The sequence below is a fragment of the Scyliorhinus torazame genome, chromosome 15, assembly GCF_047496885.1.
Source record: "Scyliorhinus torazame isolate Kashiwa2021f chromosome 15, sScyTor2.1, whole genome shotgun sequence".
In the NCBI taxonomy this organism is placed as follows: domain Eukaryota; kingdom Metazoa; phylum Chordata; class Chondrichthyes; order Carcharhiniformes; family Scyliorhinidae; genus Scyliorhinus; species Scyliorhinus torazame.
In genome coordinates, this window is record NC_092721.1 from 20,547,640 (window position 1) to 20,565,476 (window position 17,837).

The 17,837-nt window shown below is 43.6% G+C and overlaps 1 protein-coding gene across 1 annotated transcript in view; it reads right to left on the bottom strand.

Annotated features, from left to right (window-relative positions):
- dis3 (DIS3 exosome endoribonuclease and 3'-5' exoribonuclease) overlaps nt 1-17,837 on the bottom strand; it is a 64,559-nt gene that overhangs the window by 9,036 nt on the left and 37,686 nt on the right. The window contains exons 10-15 of the mRNA XM_072476130.1: nt 10,806-10,922; nt 6,926-7,027; nt 6,606-6,670; nt 6,221-6,305; nt 4,832-4,959; nt 4,213-4,299 (exon numbers count right to left, since the gene is read on the bottom strand). Coding sequence (XP_072332231.1) covers nt 4,213-4,299; nt 4,832-4,959; nt 6,221-6,305; nt 6,606-6,670; nt 6,926-7,027; nt 10,806-10,922 — 584 coding nt within the window. The remainder of the gene's footprint in view (nt 1-4,212; nt 4,300-4,831; nt 4,960-6,220; nt 6,306-6,605; nt 6,671-6,925; nt 7,028-10,805; nt 10,923-17,837) is intronic.

Genomic DNA, 17,837 nt, shown 5'->3' on the forward strand with positions numbered 1-17,837 from the left:
CTGTGCACCAACAGCGGCTGGTGCTTTCGATTCAGGGACAGCCTGTTCTTGGTTCTGACAGCAACTCGAAAAGGCTCCCTTTCCGGTGGCACTGGTCTGCATGAAGTTAGGATCGGACTCGGTGAAGGTGGGTTGGATTGCCCGAACATTCCTGCGAGGCTGGTTAAATCATTGAGAGTTGGCAGGCTGGGCTGCTCGACAGCAGGCAGCATAGTAGCCAAGCCTGCCACGGCGTAGGCACTGTCGCGATTTTGCAGGGCATTGCCGCTTTAAGTGGGCGGAGCCACAGTTGCCGCACGTCGTGACGTCAGTGCGTTCGTTGCGCCACCGCGCATGCGCGGTATGGTCTTGCGTGCTGCGGGCCTGCGCATCACGTTCCTCCACGTCACCGTCCCCTTGTTTGGCGCGTACAAGCGCGGGAGGCCTCGGAAAGCACACAAAATGGCCACGCTCCTCCAGACTGCGGCCCGGGAGGCGTTTGATCGTTTGGACCAATTCCGCCTCATGGGGCCCTTGCCGCGCCGTTTCAGCTGCCTGTATGAAGGAGTACCGGCTGGTGGCATTCTCATGCAGGACACAGGTCTCGATGGCAGTCACTAGGGTTAGTTGCTTAGCTTTAAGGAGCTGCTGACGCAGGGTGTCCGATATGACCCCAAAAACAATCTGGTCGCGTATCATGGAGTCGGAGGTGGGCCCGTAGCCGCAGGATTGCGCGAGGATGCGGAGGTGTGTTAAATAGGATTGGAAAGGCTCGTCCTTACTCTGCAAGGTACCTTTCGTTGACTTCAACACTGAAGTGTCAAATCTGAGGAGCACCGTCTTGTACTTGGTCTTGTCCTCGTCGTCCGCGAATGTCAGGGAGTTAAAGATGTGGATGGCATGTTGCCCAGCCGTGGAGAGAAGAAGGGATATCTTCCTGGTGTCCGATGCATTCTCCCTGTCCGTGGCCTCGAGGAAGAGCTGGAAGCGCTGTTTAAATATCTTCCAATTTACCCCAAGATTGCCAGCGATGCGGAGCGGCGGCGGCGGGTTGATGTTCTCCATGCTGTAGGATGCCGGAATGCTGAGAAATTGCAGGTCGGTCTCACAAGTGCTAGATTGCGGCCACTCCTTGTACCATGTTGTGTTGGGTGTTCTGGTTCACAAACGAGCCAACAATGCTGGATGTGGTGTAACGCTATTTTATTAACTGTTCAACTATGCTAACATACTGTAAATGTGGGTATAAGCAATACCAGCTTAACTGTGCACCCTTTCCTATCACTAGCTATGGTGAGGCACTCAGCCCATGGTGAATGTCTGTGATGCAGGCTGTGAGCTCTGTGCTCCAAGCTGGCTACTGTTAGAATGAGTGGGAACTCTCCTGTCACCTGTCTTTATAATGCTTGTGCTCTCACTGGTGATTGGCTGCGGTGTTATGTACGCTGGTTGGTCCTACTGCATGTCATCAGCGTGTGTATATGATTGCACCATAATGTACTGATGTATATTATGACACATACTATTTGGTAATTTGGACATTCTGAATTCTCCCTCTGTGTATTTGAACAGGTACTGGTGTTAAGTGTGTTCTAAGCCACAGGTAAGTGTGGCTGCTGGGGGCTTTCCACAGTAACTTCATTGCAGTGTTAATGTAAGCCTACTTGTGACAATAAATATTATTTTTAAAAACGTCAGCCGGTACAGGAAATGACCCCACTCTGCTACACTACACAGACAGCAATGGTTTAAGGTAAGCTCGCCATCATCTTCTCAAGGGTAGTTAAAGATTGGCAATAAATTCTAGCCTTGTTAGCAATGGCCAAATCCATGAGCAAACAAAAAAATTACTTCTCAGATTAGGTGTCTCGTTTTGGATTTCAATGTTTTGGCTGAAGGTTTTGGCTTTCCTCTCCCTTTCTTGCAACATGCAGAGTTTTGCAATCATAAGAACATAAGAACTAGGAGCAGGAGTAGGCCATCTGGCCCCTCGAGCCTGCTCCGCCATTCAATGAGAGCATGGCTGATCTTTTGTGGACTCAGCTCCACTTTCCGTCCCGAACACCATAACCCTTAATCCCTTTATTCTTCAAAAAAAAAATCAAATGATGGAAACTTGCATAAACATACAAGAGTGCTTTCAGAAGAAGATTAAAAGTGATGTTCCAAAAAACTAGAATTACAACATCTTAATTGAAACAACAGGTGGGATTTTCCACGCACCCCACGTGTTTCGCAGAGGCACCCACCATTGGCCAGTGACGGAATAGTCTGCTTTCCCATTGAATGCACCCCTCGCTACCATGAAACCCGCGCAGCAGCGGTACGCCACCGGCGTGAATGACTAGAAAGCTCTGGCCAATAGATGGGACATTGTTCAGGCAGACTACCGTAGTTTATCCCATGGGTAGACTGGAGAATAAAAACAGGGAGACATTAACCAGTATTTAAATCCTGTTACTGCCAGCAGGTGGAACCAGCCCCACGATGTTTCTGAAGGTACAAAGAAAATTTCTAAGTTTAAAATCTTGTATAAACCTTAATAATTCCAAACCGAAAGATGCAATAGGTTTACCCTGCAAGTAGCTGAACAAATGGTATTCAAAGATCCGAGGTTCAAATCTTAGTCTGTATACTAAGCTAGCCTGATCTAACCCAGAGTAACTGCAGAATTGCTCCAAATAACTTAAACACCTCAGGTCAGGGAGGGAACAAAAGAAATATTCCCAATAACATTATCTTTTTTCATAATTCTAAGTTGATAGCAATAATCAAACTGTGCAAGACACAACGCTGCATCATGTAAATTAGCCCATTCAACTAGTTTACTGTCGAGCATCTACTAACGGAAGTCACATCATTAGAATACAATGGGAAATAATTGGGAAAATGGTGAACCCCAGAGACATGACTGGTACAGCCATTTCAAATGATTCTGGATTTGCACCTACGCTAAGTATTGACCATCAGTTGCCACGTGGATACAAATATAAATGGGGGCCAAATAATTCTATAACTACTAGTATTAAAATGTCACTGAAATATAACAGGTTTGCACTGTAGCCTTTGAATTATACCAGTATTGATGAGACCACGGGCAGGATTCTCCGGCCTCCCAGCTGCCTGTTTCTCAGCGGCAGGAGGCAGCGCATCGTTCGCTGGCGGTGGGATTCTCTGCTCCCGCCGCTGTCAATGTGAAGACCCATTGAAGTCACCCGGCACCACCAGGAAACCTGCAAGTAGGGGGTGTGCTGCTGGCGGGACTAGAGAATCCTGCCATCAGCGAATGGTCGGCGAATTCCGGTCTACATTTAAAATAATAAATTGATTCATTCAACTAGCTGTGGCTCAGAGCTACAAAAATGCTTTAAAAAAACAATTTGCATTTATATAGCACCTTTCATGACCTCGGGACATCACAAAGCACTTTGCAGCCAATGAAGTACTTTGAAGAGTAGTTGCTGTTGTAATGTAGCAAACACATCAGACAATTTGCATGCAGAAATTTTCCACAAACAGCAATGTGATAACGGTCAGATAATCTGTTTATGATTATAATAAATCATATTATTAATAATTGAAGGATGAATATTGGCTGGAATACTCCAAATAATGTCATGGATTATTTTTCTCCCACCTGAGACTGACGATGGGCTTTGGTTTAATGTCTTCTTTGAAAGACAGCACTTCCGACAATGCAGCAAACCCTATAAACTGCACGGAGAATGTCAACCTAGATTTTCATGCTCAACTCCTGGAGTGAGGCTTAACCTAAAACACAGTCTGATTCAAATAAATGAAGGACTTAAAGAAAGAAGCACAATAATTCTGGAATGTTAAGACGAATAAACATGTTGCGATAGAGAAAACAGTTCAAGTATCAAATGTTTTTGTCACTTTATAAAAAAACACTGGATATAATCAAAGTTTTAGTGCCTGTCATACAGACGTACAACGACAAAAACAAATTATATGCATATTGTGGTTTGAAAATCAATTTTAGCACTTCATTAAAAATCATGTACTGTAATCACTGAATAAATTGCTCCTGTGCATCATTTCTCAAAATTAACTGCCTAAAAAATAAATAAATCTCAAACAGAATTCTATTTTTATCTGTATCTTTAGAGGTTGATTAGGTTTAAGCATTTACAATAAAGGAGCAAATCATTTTACAAAATTAAATTTGCTGACTTTCAAAGCTACCCAATATTCAAAATCTGCAGCACCTACTTTAATTCTTTGGTTTGCAGGTCGATAGGATCATGGGTCTCGCTGTCTATGTGAAACCGGACTTCAGGAGAAGACAGAGTGAGAGCACTGAAAACAAAAACAGCCTTCAGTTCAACAACAGCATTCAGGTTCCCCCGGCAACTAAGGCTCAAGATCCAAGAAAACATTAAACCTCTATGACTCTATTGGGCTAAATGCGGGCAATTGGGGCCACCTCAGTGGTAACAACTGGCGGAATGGACAAGTTGGGCCGAAGGGCCTGTTTTCATGCTGTAAACCTCTAAGAGAATATTGTATTTAGAGAGAACATATTTAGCACTGAGTGAATTATCCTATTAGCGTCATTCATTTGAGCAGAGCACTGGGACAACCTCCCTGTTCTTCTTTGAATCGTGTCACAAAAATGTTTTAAATCATATGAGGGGGCAGACATAGTCTCAGTTTTATGCCTAACGGAATGTACTGAACTGGGGTAACGCTCGGCTTTGTCCTGACGTGGGACTTGAACCCAGAACCTTGTGACTCAGAAGCAAAAGTTAATAATAGATAACAATCCTGGGTCATTTTAGGAAGCAAAGAGTATTTTGTTTGCATTTGAAAAAAAACTTCAAAATCTCACCCATTGTCAATCCTCTTCTTTTTCAGAATCTTTGCCAGCTTATTTAGACGGCGAAGTCCTAATGTAACATCATCATGCATGTTTTCATCATCGATTCTCATCTGTGCTTCAGCATATGTGAGTGATGCCTGTTATACCAATGTGCAAGTCCACAAGAAACAGATACAAATACAAACGTCAAATTTATACGGAATTGCTTCCCACAGCCTTCAAAATGCAACATTAGAATTCAGAAAGACATGACAATGTTACATCTAGTTAACTGCCATTGATCTACTCTCGATGAAAACTAATTATTTATTTACTTCGTTTGTACATACTCTATTTTGCTTTAATATGTAGGGGTTAAAATGATCAAACATTACATTTCAAACCATATTAGAGCAATGTTGATAGTTTTTCTTGCTGACCTTTTTATTAAATAGGATAATACTTCAAAAATATTCTGCCATCATAACATTTGTATTCAAAAACTAATTTGACAGCATTCCTATGTCATGCTCAATGTTCACAGCTTGCTTTCTAGTTAACACACAAAAAATGTCAGCAAATAAATAACAGGCTATTGTGTTTGAATACATAATACAACAAAGATTGCTCAGGTTTAATAGGATAATACTATTATTCTATTGAGCACAATAATAAATACCAAGGAATGGTTAAAAGACTGCAATTTAATCTTTCAGATTTTATCAGTTCACTATCATCTACACTACAAGATTAGGTTCGTACCACGTAACTAAAAATAAGTTTTCAAAAATACATTATAGAAGAAATGGGGTTATTTAGTTCACTTTTGGTTCTGGAAGGACCTTTTATCCAAATCAGTTGACTGCCATAACAATCAATGTCAATCCTGAATAAGCAACGAACAGAATGAAAGATATAACGTAATTGTAATGTTACGATTGCAAAATTATCCAGTAATGACTGCCAGTTAATTATCTGACATTTTTTGGATAGTATTAGTTGAACAATGCCTCAGAAATCTAGATACCCAGGTAATATACTGGCATGAAGTATAAAAGATTTAAATTTTAATAAATAAATGATGTGAGTGGCATAAGACAAATATCTAGGCTGATATGCCATATAAAGTTGTGTGAAGATAACATTTATGCAACATACTTCTTTTACAGCTGTTAAAAAAAGGAACATTTAAGGATTAAAATAGACGAGATTCAAAATGATTTCTGCGTTCATACAAATTTATTCCGAGGGAAATTTAAATGGCTTGCTATATTTTAAATAAAACTTCATGATGACCCCTCAACATTCTCTTCATCTGTCCTGTTTTCTGTCTCCAATCAAAATATTAAGCAGCCACATTAGGGAAAGTGGTGTGAATGAAATAAATTCCTGGGCTCAGGGCATAAAATATTACTTTACCTTAGAATTAATAATACTTTTTGTAAAAGTTGTATGTAGAATTTCAGCATTGTGTGTCATTTCCCAAATGCAAGAAAATGCAAACCTATAAAATAATTGAACACAAATTAAGTGACTGTCAAAACCTTCAAATTTAATAAAGGAACTGATTTATCAAATTACTATAAATTTGATCTGTTGTTATCCTCAGTTTTAAGTCTGAAGGAGTTGGCAGCTCCTTCCCAGGTATCTGACAAATTCACTGTGTAATGAATGTTAAATCATCTAATTTACACACTGTAAGCAGATGGGTGGGGTGGGAGGAGGAAGAAAGGACAATGCACTTGGATGTTCAATCAGTACCTTTCTATAGCTATAGAAGAAACATGCACAAAAAGCTAGTTACCTTTCCACGTTGGATCTTAAGGAGCAAAGGTTAGAGCTGAGTAGATCCGGAACCATGTCAATTCTCTATTACAAATCAAAAATACCAGTGTTATTGCTGTCATGTCACCCTCTTTTATTGCGCTTGTACTGAAATAAAACAATACATCTCCTAGAGCTGTGAGTTTCATGACCAAAACAGCACAAATGCATCACTCAAAATTGATGCATTGTCATTTTGAACAGTTACAAAATAATTATGGTTATGCACAAAGCAAGTCCAATTAAATATAATTTGTTTCAAAATTAATTTAATTAAAATTAGAATTAGAAGATCCTTACCTTGTCACAAAGATATACTGTGGTCCCTCGATTTGCTGACTCTTTATCCAGAGCATTACCAGGTCGGATGAAATGGCTCACATCAGCTATATGTACTCCAACCTGTTTGGAACATTCACAGATAATATTATTCCTAAAGTGCTCAGACAACATCTAAAATTACGGAATAAAAAATATTTTAATCACACATAGGGTTGTAGCGCGTGAAACATACAACCTCTGAATGCTACCAGAAATAGAACATGTTATGCTTTAGTTTGCCACACAAACATGGGCCAGAAGTTTACATACACAGTTCGGATGCATGCCTGACATGGAGGCGCTTGAAATTATACAAAATGTCAGACGTGCTTCCTGATGTCATCACGCAATATTCTGGTCAGCAGGGGTGCGCTAAAGTGTCGGAAGCACGCCTACCAACAATCAAGAGCCCAGTTTTAAATTAATTAAAATTAATTGACTGGAATTTTACATCGTCTTCACAGCTGACGGCAGGCCGATTGGCAAGGCGGCCATTAGTTTAAGCTGCAACCTCAATCCAAGGTAGGATGAACGGTCAGGGCTCAAAGAAAATTAGCAAAATGTGTCTGGGGACTGAGATCTATATATGATTGTGCTGCCTGGACGCTCTTGGCATAGTTTTGCCGTTATTTTTCAAGGATCAGCAGTTTCCAAAGACAGCTCACAGAGGCTGAGCTTCCCCTAACGGGGCACATTGAAAATGCCAGCCCGTACCCTTCCTTTTCTCGGTGCCTGCCCTCTCTCCACCGTCTCCGGCAGGGCTCAGCCTTTCACAGCACACGTTTCATAATAATAATAACAATCTTTATTGTCACAAGTAGGCTTACATTAACACTGCAATGAAGTTACTGTGAAAATTCCCTAGTCGCCACACTCCGGCACCTGTTCAAGTACACTGAGGGAGAATTCAGAATGTCCAATTCACCTAATAGCACGTCTTTCGGGGCTTGTGGGAGGAACGGAGCACTCGGAGGAAACCCACGCAGACACGGGGAGAATATGCAGACTCCGCACAGACAGTGACCCAAGCAGAAATCGAATCGAGGATCCTGGCGCTGTGGAGCAACAGTGCAATTCACTATGCTACCATGCCACCATGAATTTAATATTCGTGCTAACTGTTGTTAATTGAAATCGCACCCTGGGGTCAACTGCGGCGGGATTGTGTTTCGTGCTCGTTTCCAGGCCCACTATGTGCGGGCGCCCAATTGGCAAAAAATTCAGACTATGGAATAGATTAACTATTGGTAGAAGAATGCAAAATTATCTGGAACATTAAGAATGTTATTAACCCTCAGGAGTCCAGCTGTTTTCCCAACATTTCTCAGAAATTATTTTGCTACATCCTACTATTCCAAAGTTGTTCAATAATCAGAGATAGAGAAAAGTAAATTAAATCACGCCCAATATTCTGATTTGTTGACTGTTTAGATTTCCTTATTTAATAAATTTAACATTGGTGTAATTAGCAATGAAAGAACAAGCTACTTCATTTGCCAGTTCTGACAAAGATAGCACACAAAACATTAACCTCACTTTCTCAAATCACAGTCAACACAGTAGTTTAAATAAAAACAGATTTCTGCACAAAATGTGTTGTATTTCAATCCTTGGTGTTGTATTTCCATAACTGCTGGAATTGAAGATAATGTGAACAAATGGTTATATGTTTCAGCCAATTTGCTAACTATGCTCAACTCGAAAGGTAACATACACATGGAAATTAGTTAGTGCTTAAAATAAATACTTGACACAACAAAATCACATGACACCAATATTAGATGGAACTGGGTACTCAAGATATCTCTTTATTCCATCTTTTAATTTCTTGACATCAAAATTTTATTTTCAAATTTTGTTCTCTTTAATCCAATATCTTTCTATATTTTTGTATCATTCTCTTCCTTCTGTTCATTACTTTTCCTTTCAGCACTTTGATTTTCAAGGTAGCAATAACGAAAACACTGGCTCAGTCCATTCAGAATTATATTTTAATGTACTGGTCACGTGTACTTGGCTTTTTACTAACTGGTTATTTCCAAGAAAGGTTAAGAGGATGAGATATTCTGGCTTGCCATTTTCTGGTGCTGCAAAATTTTTATGAATTGTATAGTACTCACTTTGCTTCATATATTTTTGAAACATGATAGAAAGATTGCAATGTGGTAGAATTTTATTCCAAGCATTTTATCTTCATTACATGAACAAAATACTCTCTGGAGGTAAATCAAAGGATATTTCAGGAGGATAAAATAAGGCAGGCACTCAGCCCATCACCCTACCACCCAGCCTTGGTTTCATTCATGCAACACACTAATCTTGGTGTCCTCTCATCATATGTAATAAGGGTCAATTGAGTTTGGTAACAAGCCAACTAATCCTGATAACACGCTGCCCACACCATAACACAATAGTGTGGGTAAGAGAAAGTGTGCCTCTTTTTAAAATGTTGGGAAGGAAAGGGCAGCCCCCTATGATAACACAACCCCACTTCTTTCCTACTCACCTGCTCCCTAAACCGTTCTCCCCCACCACCATCAGCTCTACCCTCAATATCTCCACCAAACTGCCCAACTCTCCTCACCCAATGCTCCAGACTTACCTCACACCAGGATCAATTGGGCTTTCTTTTTGGGACTGTTTGCAGCCCCGGAAATACTCACTACTGAGTTTTTGGAATTGCCAGAACTTCTGGAGTTGCCAATGTAGCCCTCCCAGTGTTTTGTGGTGGTAGGGCAGGCTTGCATGGGGAGGGTGCGGCTTGTATTGTGCATTCTGCCCGTCCCCTGTAAAATGCAGTACACTACCCATTGTTTCATAATGTATGCCTTATGGTGCACAAATTACAGGAAAACCAATATATTTTGATTTCATTTTATATTACTTGGCACATATGGTATTTTTAAATTGTTTTGCAGGGATGGAGTATCACAAAACTGTCCATTTTCCTCCTCCTGCAAAAATCTTTAGGATTCGTTGCTGACCCTTCTTGCTCTTTCATCCTAACTAATTGTCTGTAGACCAAACTGACAAGCAGCAATGAAGGGATTACTAGATGCTCACAACTTGCCTGGACCTGAATACAGCTCAGACCTTCCATATGTCACCTTGGGCAGCTGCCTTATCAATTTTGCACCAATTTTGAGCCTAACTGGAATATATCCTTAAGATACTTGACAGCAGCAACATTATGATACATAGCAGAAGTAAAGTAGGAGCCTCAATATTGCTTCTTACTGAGGGTGATGACACTGGGTGGCGATGTTGTGAAATATCAAAGTCCTTTTTTGCAACCGTATTACATTACAAACTTAATTTTGAATCCTTAAGTGGTGAAATAAAACAGTTGATAATTGTTTTCAATAAAGTTTTTTAACAGTTCTTGAACCTTTTAAGAAAATTGCACATTACTAAAATTAAACTTTTCTAAAATTAATCTTTTCTATCAGGCAATCAGCTGCAAGAAATATGGATGTTATTAACTTTTGCCAAGTATGGTGCGCACAGGACAAGAATTGCCCACAGAGAGGGGCGGCACATGGCGTAGTGGTTAGCACTGGGACGACGGCGCTGAGGACCCGGGTCACTGTCCGTGTGGAGTTTGCACATTCTCCTCGTGTCTGCGTGGGTTTCACGCCCACAACCCAAAGATGTGAATTGTCCACAGAGGTATCATTTTTATAAGAGGTGGGTGGACAGCTAGCCAACCTATTTGCAATTTTGTGGAATAAACTGCAGCAAACCAGATATTAGAATTATTACAATCCCTTTCTCTGATGCAATCTTAATTTTTGTTCCAAGTGGAAAAGAGACATTCCTAATCCAGTTTGTAACCAGATTCAAATGTATCAGAAATTACCTCCAGATTTCCATTTTCTAACTCTCGAGAATGCAGAGCATCATCAATATCTGTACATCCAGGAGGGTCCACACTGCAGATATAGAGATGTCTTAGGTCCATCCTCCTTTTCAAGTCCTGAAATAATGCAGAACAGTTATTTCATTGATGGATCACGTGAGTTATGTCTGATAAGAAAAAACGTGTATTTTTTAATTTTCTCTATTTTTCAAGGTTTTTTTAAATTTTAAAATGGTGAACTACACACACGCAAACACAAAGTTCACTGTTAAAGTCTCGTGAATTTGGTGAAATTTATCTAGAGCAACAATTCTGAGAAATCATTAGAGATGAGATGAGACCTCAAGAGATTGTGCCAAAGATGTTAACACAAATGCAGCCAGCTATAATATTGTGTAACAGCTACAAAATGATCAGCGCTGCAATATATAGGTTTATCAGCATATGTAAACAGAAAAGAAAGGTTAATGTTTTGGATATCTACCCTTCATCCAAACTGAAAGCTGGAACTTAGAAGTCAGCGGTTTAATACATTTTACAAAACAGATAATGTTGGGGACAGGAAGGGTACTGTATAAATGTACAAGCATCTTACAACTTTAGTTATAATGTTGTAGCTGGTTAAAATGGCTAACTCCCGATTAGAATGGCCAAACCCCGATTTAAAATGGCAAACGGAAGAGGCGGATGGGAAAATCAGCCAACGTGACTCAGACAGCTGCAGGTAAAACAGTGTATTCGCCTCTGGGGAGGCCAGACAGAATCGATACCTGCAGCCATCAACATAACACACCAGCCATCTGAATAGTAATTAGCAATCCCCGGGAACAATATGCTACAAATTAGACACACAAAGCCAACCCAGACTTTTTGGCGTCAACAGGAGCTTATACAAAGAGAGGTGAATGACCACCTCGAAACCGCCCATCGATCAAGGAATCGCTCCAGCATTGGAGAATATCGAACCAAGTGATTGGGACCAAGTCCAATCACTTGGAACCAGGTACAAGGTCCGCCCCGAAAGGCGGGAAGCCTCTGGGGACTATAAGAGTAGGGGCCAAGTTCAAATCGACCCTTCTCCACCCCTTCTACTCCTCTCTCCACCCTTCGAGACCCTTCTGCTGACCTTCTACAACAGCCGCGAGAACCGTATGTCTTACTCCAACGCTCGCTACGAGATAGGCACTCCTGACTATCGACCTGTACCCGCTTTGAATCCCGCAGGCTCAGAACCCATACGAAAGGCCATTTGTTTCCCTGACCTGGTGGGCCATTTCTAAAGTTAAGTATTGGCCTGTTAGTTGTAGGAAGTGGCTTAGAAGTAGAATATATGTATAAGTATTGATTACTGTATATAATAAACGTGCGTTGATTTAACTCTTACTAAGCGGTATGTTGGATTATTGATCATTACTCGGACTTGAACCACGTGGCGGTATCGGAAAGATACCTGGAGACTCAAGAGCAAAGGTGATAGAACAAGAGCGATTAAACTAAGGCTAAAACAAGCAACATTTTGGCGACATCCTGACGGGACCCTGTCTAGAAGTGGAAAACCACTCCGGGAGAACCCAAGAAATTTGACTTGGAAACCCAATTGGAAACAGAAAACCACAAGTGTTCAAGCAGTACTGATCAATATTCATAATTCGGAAGTGTGTATGCATGCGTAACTAACAGGGCTATAAGGTAAAACGGATAGATTTTTGTTGCGTCAAAACTGTCGGAAGTCTGTATTTTCGGAAAGTAGCGAAAGCCGTACCCGCATTTACAACACCGCCTTAGCCCCTTGTTCCAAATTTAGAAGAAGCAGTCGGATAGGAAAGATGGCAATGCAGATACTCATGAACCCTGAGGAATTTGCGGTCGCAGCGACCAGCAGCAGTAGAGTGGGACAGTGTCCCACCTGGGAGGAGGAAATCCGGAAATATCTCAAGGGGAAAGGATGGCCCCTGTGGAATGATTTCTGTGATAATGAGGAATCAGGTCCCGGAAGTATAGGGCATACTTGGTGGGAGAACCTGAGCGACATACACAAAAAGAGCCTGGGAAAAGCTCGCAAGCCAATGGCAATCGTGTCCTGTTTGGCACAATTACGAGGCACAGAGAAGGTCGTCAAGACGCTCCGCAAAGAAGTTGAGGGCATACATCGGATGAGTAAAGTCGATGTAAGCGAAGTTGAAAAAGAGAATTTAGAATTAAGGAGGAAATTGGCAGCAAAAGATGGAGAGGTGGCTGGCGCCAAACGGAGTCACCAGTCTTGTCTGGCGCATTTAAGCAGTTTCCATTCGCAATATGAAAAGGCCTATCAGGACACGCAACGTGCAGTCCTGGTAAGAGAAGAAACAGAAAAACAGGTAGAGGCATTACAAAAACAGTGTAGTGATCTCAAGGCAGCACTAAGAGCACTCCACGCTGCCACCACAGAACAAAGACAAAGCACCTTAGATCATGCAAAGTGACGGAAGCAGATTGCAGAGCTGCAATCACTGCTTTCTGTTCAAAAAGGTTTTCAGGAAACCTTTGGGGAAAAGTTAGACCAGGAAGACGGCCCTGATTGGGAAGGGTTACACGAAACAGCGCAGAGATATGTTCAGGGAACATGTGCGCAGGGAAAGCCCCAAAAGAGGAAAGCACCCCAACCCCCCACACAGCAGATAGTTCAAGCTCCAATGAACCCTGTAACCACCCACCGCACAGCCACATCGGACGATGCGGAATTTCTATATTCCACCCCCTTAACAGTGACCCAATTACGGGACGCGTGCGAGAAAATCACACCGTTCCTCCCCGCCTCAGACCCCCACCATTTCTTTGCCATGGTTAAACATCAGGCGAACATGTACGGCCTGGATGAGAGAGAGCATGTAAAGCTCATGGTTTTAAGTTTAGATCCGTCGGTAGCAGCAGCCCTTCCCGACCCACAGAATGTAGGAGGAGGCACCCTTGCAGAAATGCATACCACGATCCTGGATGCGATCGGGTATAACCGTGGTGACCCCGTAGATGGCCTCAATAAATGTAGGCAGAAGAAATCTGTGCACCCCACAGCGTTCGCTGGACGCCTGTGGATTCACTTCGCAGCAGTCTTCGGAGACGTAGACCGTGCCCATTTGTCCCCAGACAACATGGCCAAATGGACCCGTACCCTTATCTCCCATGCCACAGATACAGGACAGAAAGCCTGTACGAGTTATGATCCCTCAGAGGAGGCCCATAACGAGAAGTGGGCAGTGAAAAGATTGTCCCGCGTTTGGGAGCAATCTGTTCAAAGTAATCCCGCAGTTAAAAACACCGAGGAAAAGCAGGCCGCCGCAGATATGCAGGCAGTAAAAACACATCACAACCCCGCCTGGGTAAATGAGGGAAAGAACAGCCCCCCCACCCAAGTCACAGGAGTGTTACAACTGTGGACAGTTGGAACATTTCACGAAAGAGTGCAATGCCCCTAAAAAGCAATAGCGAGCCCAACAGACAGGCACTCTGATTAAGAAAAAGACAGAGCCCATCCATAGCGCTAGCGCCCGTTCGGATCAGACGGACTTGACCGGAACGGACTGACGGTGTACGGGCTCCCTCAGTTGGGTGCGACACCCTTTGGGATAGTTCAGGACGACCAGTAGTTGCAGCGAAAATTCGGGGACAGCCTGTCGAATTTCTCTGGGACACAGGAGGGTCCCGCAACACCATAAATTCCTCCACCCTAATTCAAAAGGACACGTGGCCCACTACAGCCACTATCACCCTCAGCGGCTTTACAGGCCACTCACAGCAGGGACACATCACAGTCCCTGTACCCATTCAAATCGGAACCATCACCACCAAACACCCCGTCGTTTTAGTTGACCTGCCCCACACAGCAGAACACATTCTGGGAATTGATTTCATGAATTCCCACCACCTTTCATTCGATCCAGTCAACCAGTGTGTCTGGAAGATGGTAAAATCCGCAAGAGCCCCCGCAACGCTCAACATTGGCGAATATATGAACAAAACTAGCGCCGTAGGCGAATTTTGGTTCAACCCAACCACGCTTAGTACGGACAAGCAGGTTAGGGCAGTTTTGCAAAAGAACAGGGCAGCATTCGCGACCCACAAGCACGACTGTGGACGGATGTCTGGCTCCGTACAAATAACAGGACCTGACCCTAGACCCCAAAAACAGCCTGTACGAGTTATGATCCCTCAGAGGAGGCCCATAACGAGAAGTGGGTAGTGAAAAGATTGTCCCGCGTTTCCCCTAGAGGCAGAGGGAGAAATCTTAAAAGTAATAGAGAGCTTATTAGAGCAGGGCGTACTTAGATCAGTAGCCTCTACTAATAATGCCCCGATTTGGCCAGTGAGAAAGCCCGATGGATCACGGCGACTGACCATCGATTATCGGGAACTCAACAAAGTCACCCCAGCAGCAGCCCCCACCGTAGCAACAAGTCCAGAGACCATGCTCAAGCAGGGACTCAATTCCCGCTACTTCACGGTTTTGGAGATCAGTAATGGATTCTGGTCCATTCCATTGGCAAAGGCATGCCAGTACAAATTTGCCTTCACCTTTAAAGCACAGCAGTACACGTGGACATGCCTGCCACAAGGCTTCCACAACTCTCCCTCCATTTTCCACCGACAGCTGGCAAATGGTTTAGCAAAATTCTCTCGCCCCGAATGTCTGGTACAGTATGTAGACGACCTACTACTGCAGACAGACACCAAGGAAGAGCACATTGAACTTCTGTCCGAACTCCTGGAACTATTACATTCAATTGGTTGTAAAGTCAACCCCAAAAAGGCCCAGATTTTGGAAGAAAAAGTGATATATTTGGGAACAATTATCACACACGGTAAATGCGAGATCGAGCATAAAAGGATTGACTCGATTGCTAAATTGCACCTTCCCCAGAACGTTTCAGCCCTCCGGTCGTTTTTAGGGCTGGTTGGCTACTGCCGAAACCACATTGATGGTTTCGCCAGCAAGGCAGCGCCCCTCTCAGACCTCCTAAAGAAAGGAGCCCCCTGGGAATGGCTTCCGCAGCATACAGATGCTGTGGACTCTTTAAAACAGGCACTCATAGCAGCCCCTGCACTACAAGTTCCAGACCCGCTTTCCCCTTACGCCATAGAGGTAGCGACCACAGACCGCACCCTTTCAGTCGTGCTCCTCCAGGAATGGCACGACCAGTTATAAGACCCGTAGCTTACGCCTCCAGACTTTTAGATGCTGTGGAGCAGGGATTTTCAGCCTGTGAGGGGCACCTGCTCGCAGTTTTCTGGGCAGTCCAGTACCTTTCATATATTACCGGACTGAACCCCATCATAATTCTGACCGAACACACCCCCACCCAACTTTTACTGGATGGACGACTCAAGGACGGTACAGTAAGCCAAATAAGAGCAGCTAGATGGACCCTTCTCTTGCAGGGACGGGACATCACTGTGAAAAGGACAAAGACACACACCTACTTAGCCGACAATTTACAGTACCCCGGAACCCCCCCATGAATGTGAGATTATCTCTCCACACCACAACACAGGCCCCTTTATCGCTAAAACACTCCCCAGAAAGATAGGTAATTCAACTCAGAGCCCCCCCGCACACGGACACATGTGAGCCCATAAAGATTTATGTGGATGGATCTTCCACAGTCTTGGATGGGCAGCGCATAACAGGTTGCGGGATCTATGTCGAGGACGCGCAGGGACGCGCCCTCGAGGAAATATCGCTGAAACTACCCGGACACTTAGGCGCGCAGGCAGCAGATCTCGCGGCCATAGCATATATAGTTGAACACCCAGATTCCTTCCCCAGCCCAGCAGACATATACTCGGACAGCCTCTATGTCTGTAACAGCCTTACGGAATTTCTGCCCCTGTGGGAAGCAAGAGGATTTGTTTCCGCAGACGGAAAACCCCTCCCCTCAGCCCCATTACTCCGCCATAAAAAGCCCAGAACAGGACTTTTGGCATCATCAAAGTCCGCAGCCACCATCGTTCCTCCCCCCCTGGAAATGTAAGAGCCGACGCACTGGCTAAGGCAGGTTCCAGACATGGATATTTTTGGAAACCCCCCGAAAGCACGTCAGTAAGTGCAGTTCAGGTCACCCAGACAAAGATCGGGGATCTAGTGGAGGATCAGAAGCAGGACGGCAATCTCACGGAGATTGTAAAGGGGAAGTTTCCAGCCTCCTACGAGAGGTTCAGAAATACATTGACCACACATGATGGTGTGGTGTTAAAGGACACCCTTTATGTGGTTCCTGAACAGGACAGGAATCAATTGATTTGTTTGTTCCATGACGGTCATGGACATCAGGGAATCGATCCCACTACAGCCCATCTCAAACAGCTTTGTTGGTGGCCAAATTTAAAGGACGATGTAAGCCATTACATAGAAAATTGTCTTATCTGTACACAGAATAACCCCGACAGATATGCCAAAAAGGCCCAACTCAGCCACACCCGGCCCGTTAATGGCCCCTGGACTAACCTCCAGATCGATTTTATAGGACCATTGCCCCCTTGCAGGAATGACTATAAATATGTACTTGTGGTCAGACACATTTACCAAATGGGTGGAAGCATTTCCAGCCCACACAAACACTGCAAAAACCACAGCCAAGATTCTAACCCACCACATCTTTACAAGATGGGGGGACTCCCCCGCAGCATTGAATCTGACCAAGGCTCCCATTTTACAGGACGTGTCATGCAGAACGTCCTCACGATATTTGGCATCACCCAAAAATTCCACATAGCATATACCACCCAAAGTCGACTGGTATCGTGGAGCGCATTAATCGGACTCTAAAAACCACCCTCAGAAAAATGGTCCAGCAGAACAACATCACTTGGGACTCAGTCCTCCCTTTTGCGCTGATGTTTTTGATTAACACTATTTCTACATCCACAGGTTACACCCCACACACCCTCATGACCGGACGCCCCATGAAAGGCACAGAATACTTGTTAGGCTTAGACCTGACCAGCCCCGAAGTAACGGCCCTCACACACGAGAAAGCCGTGGAGCAATTAGTTGCAAAT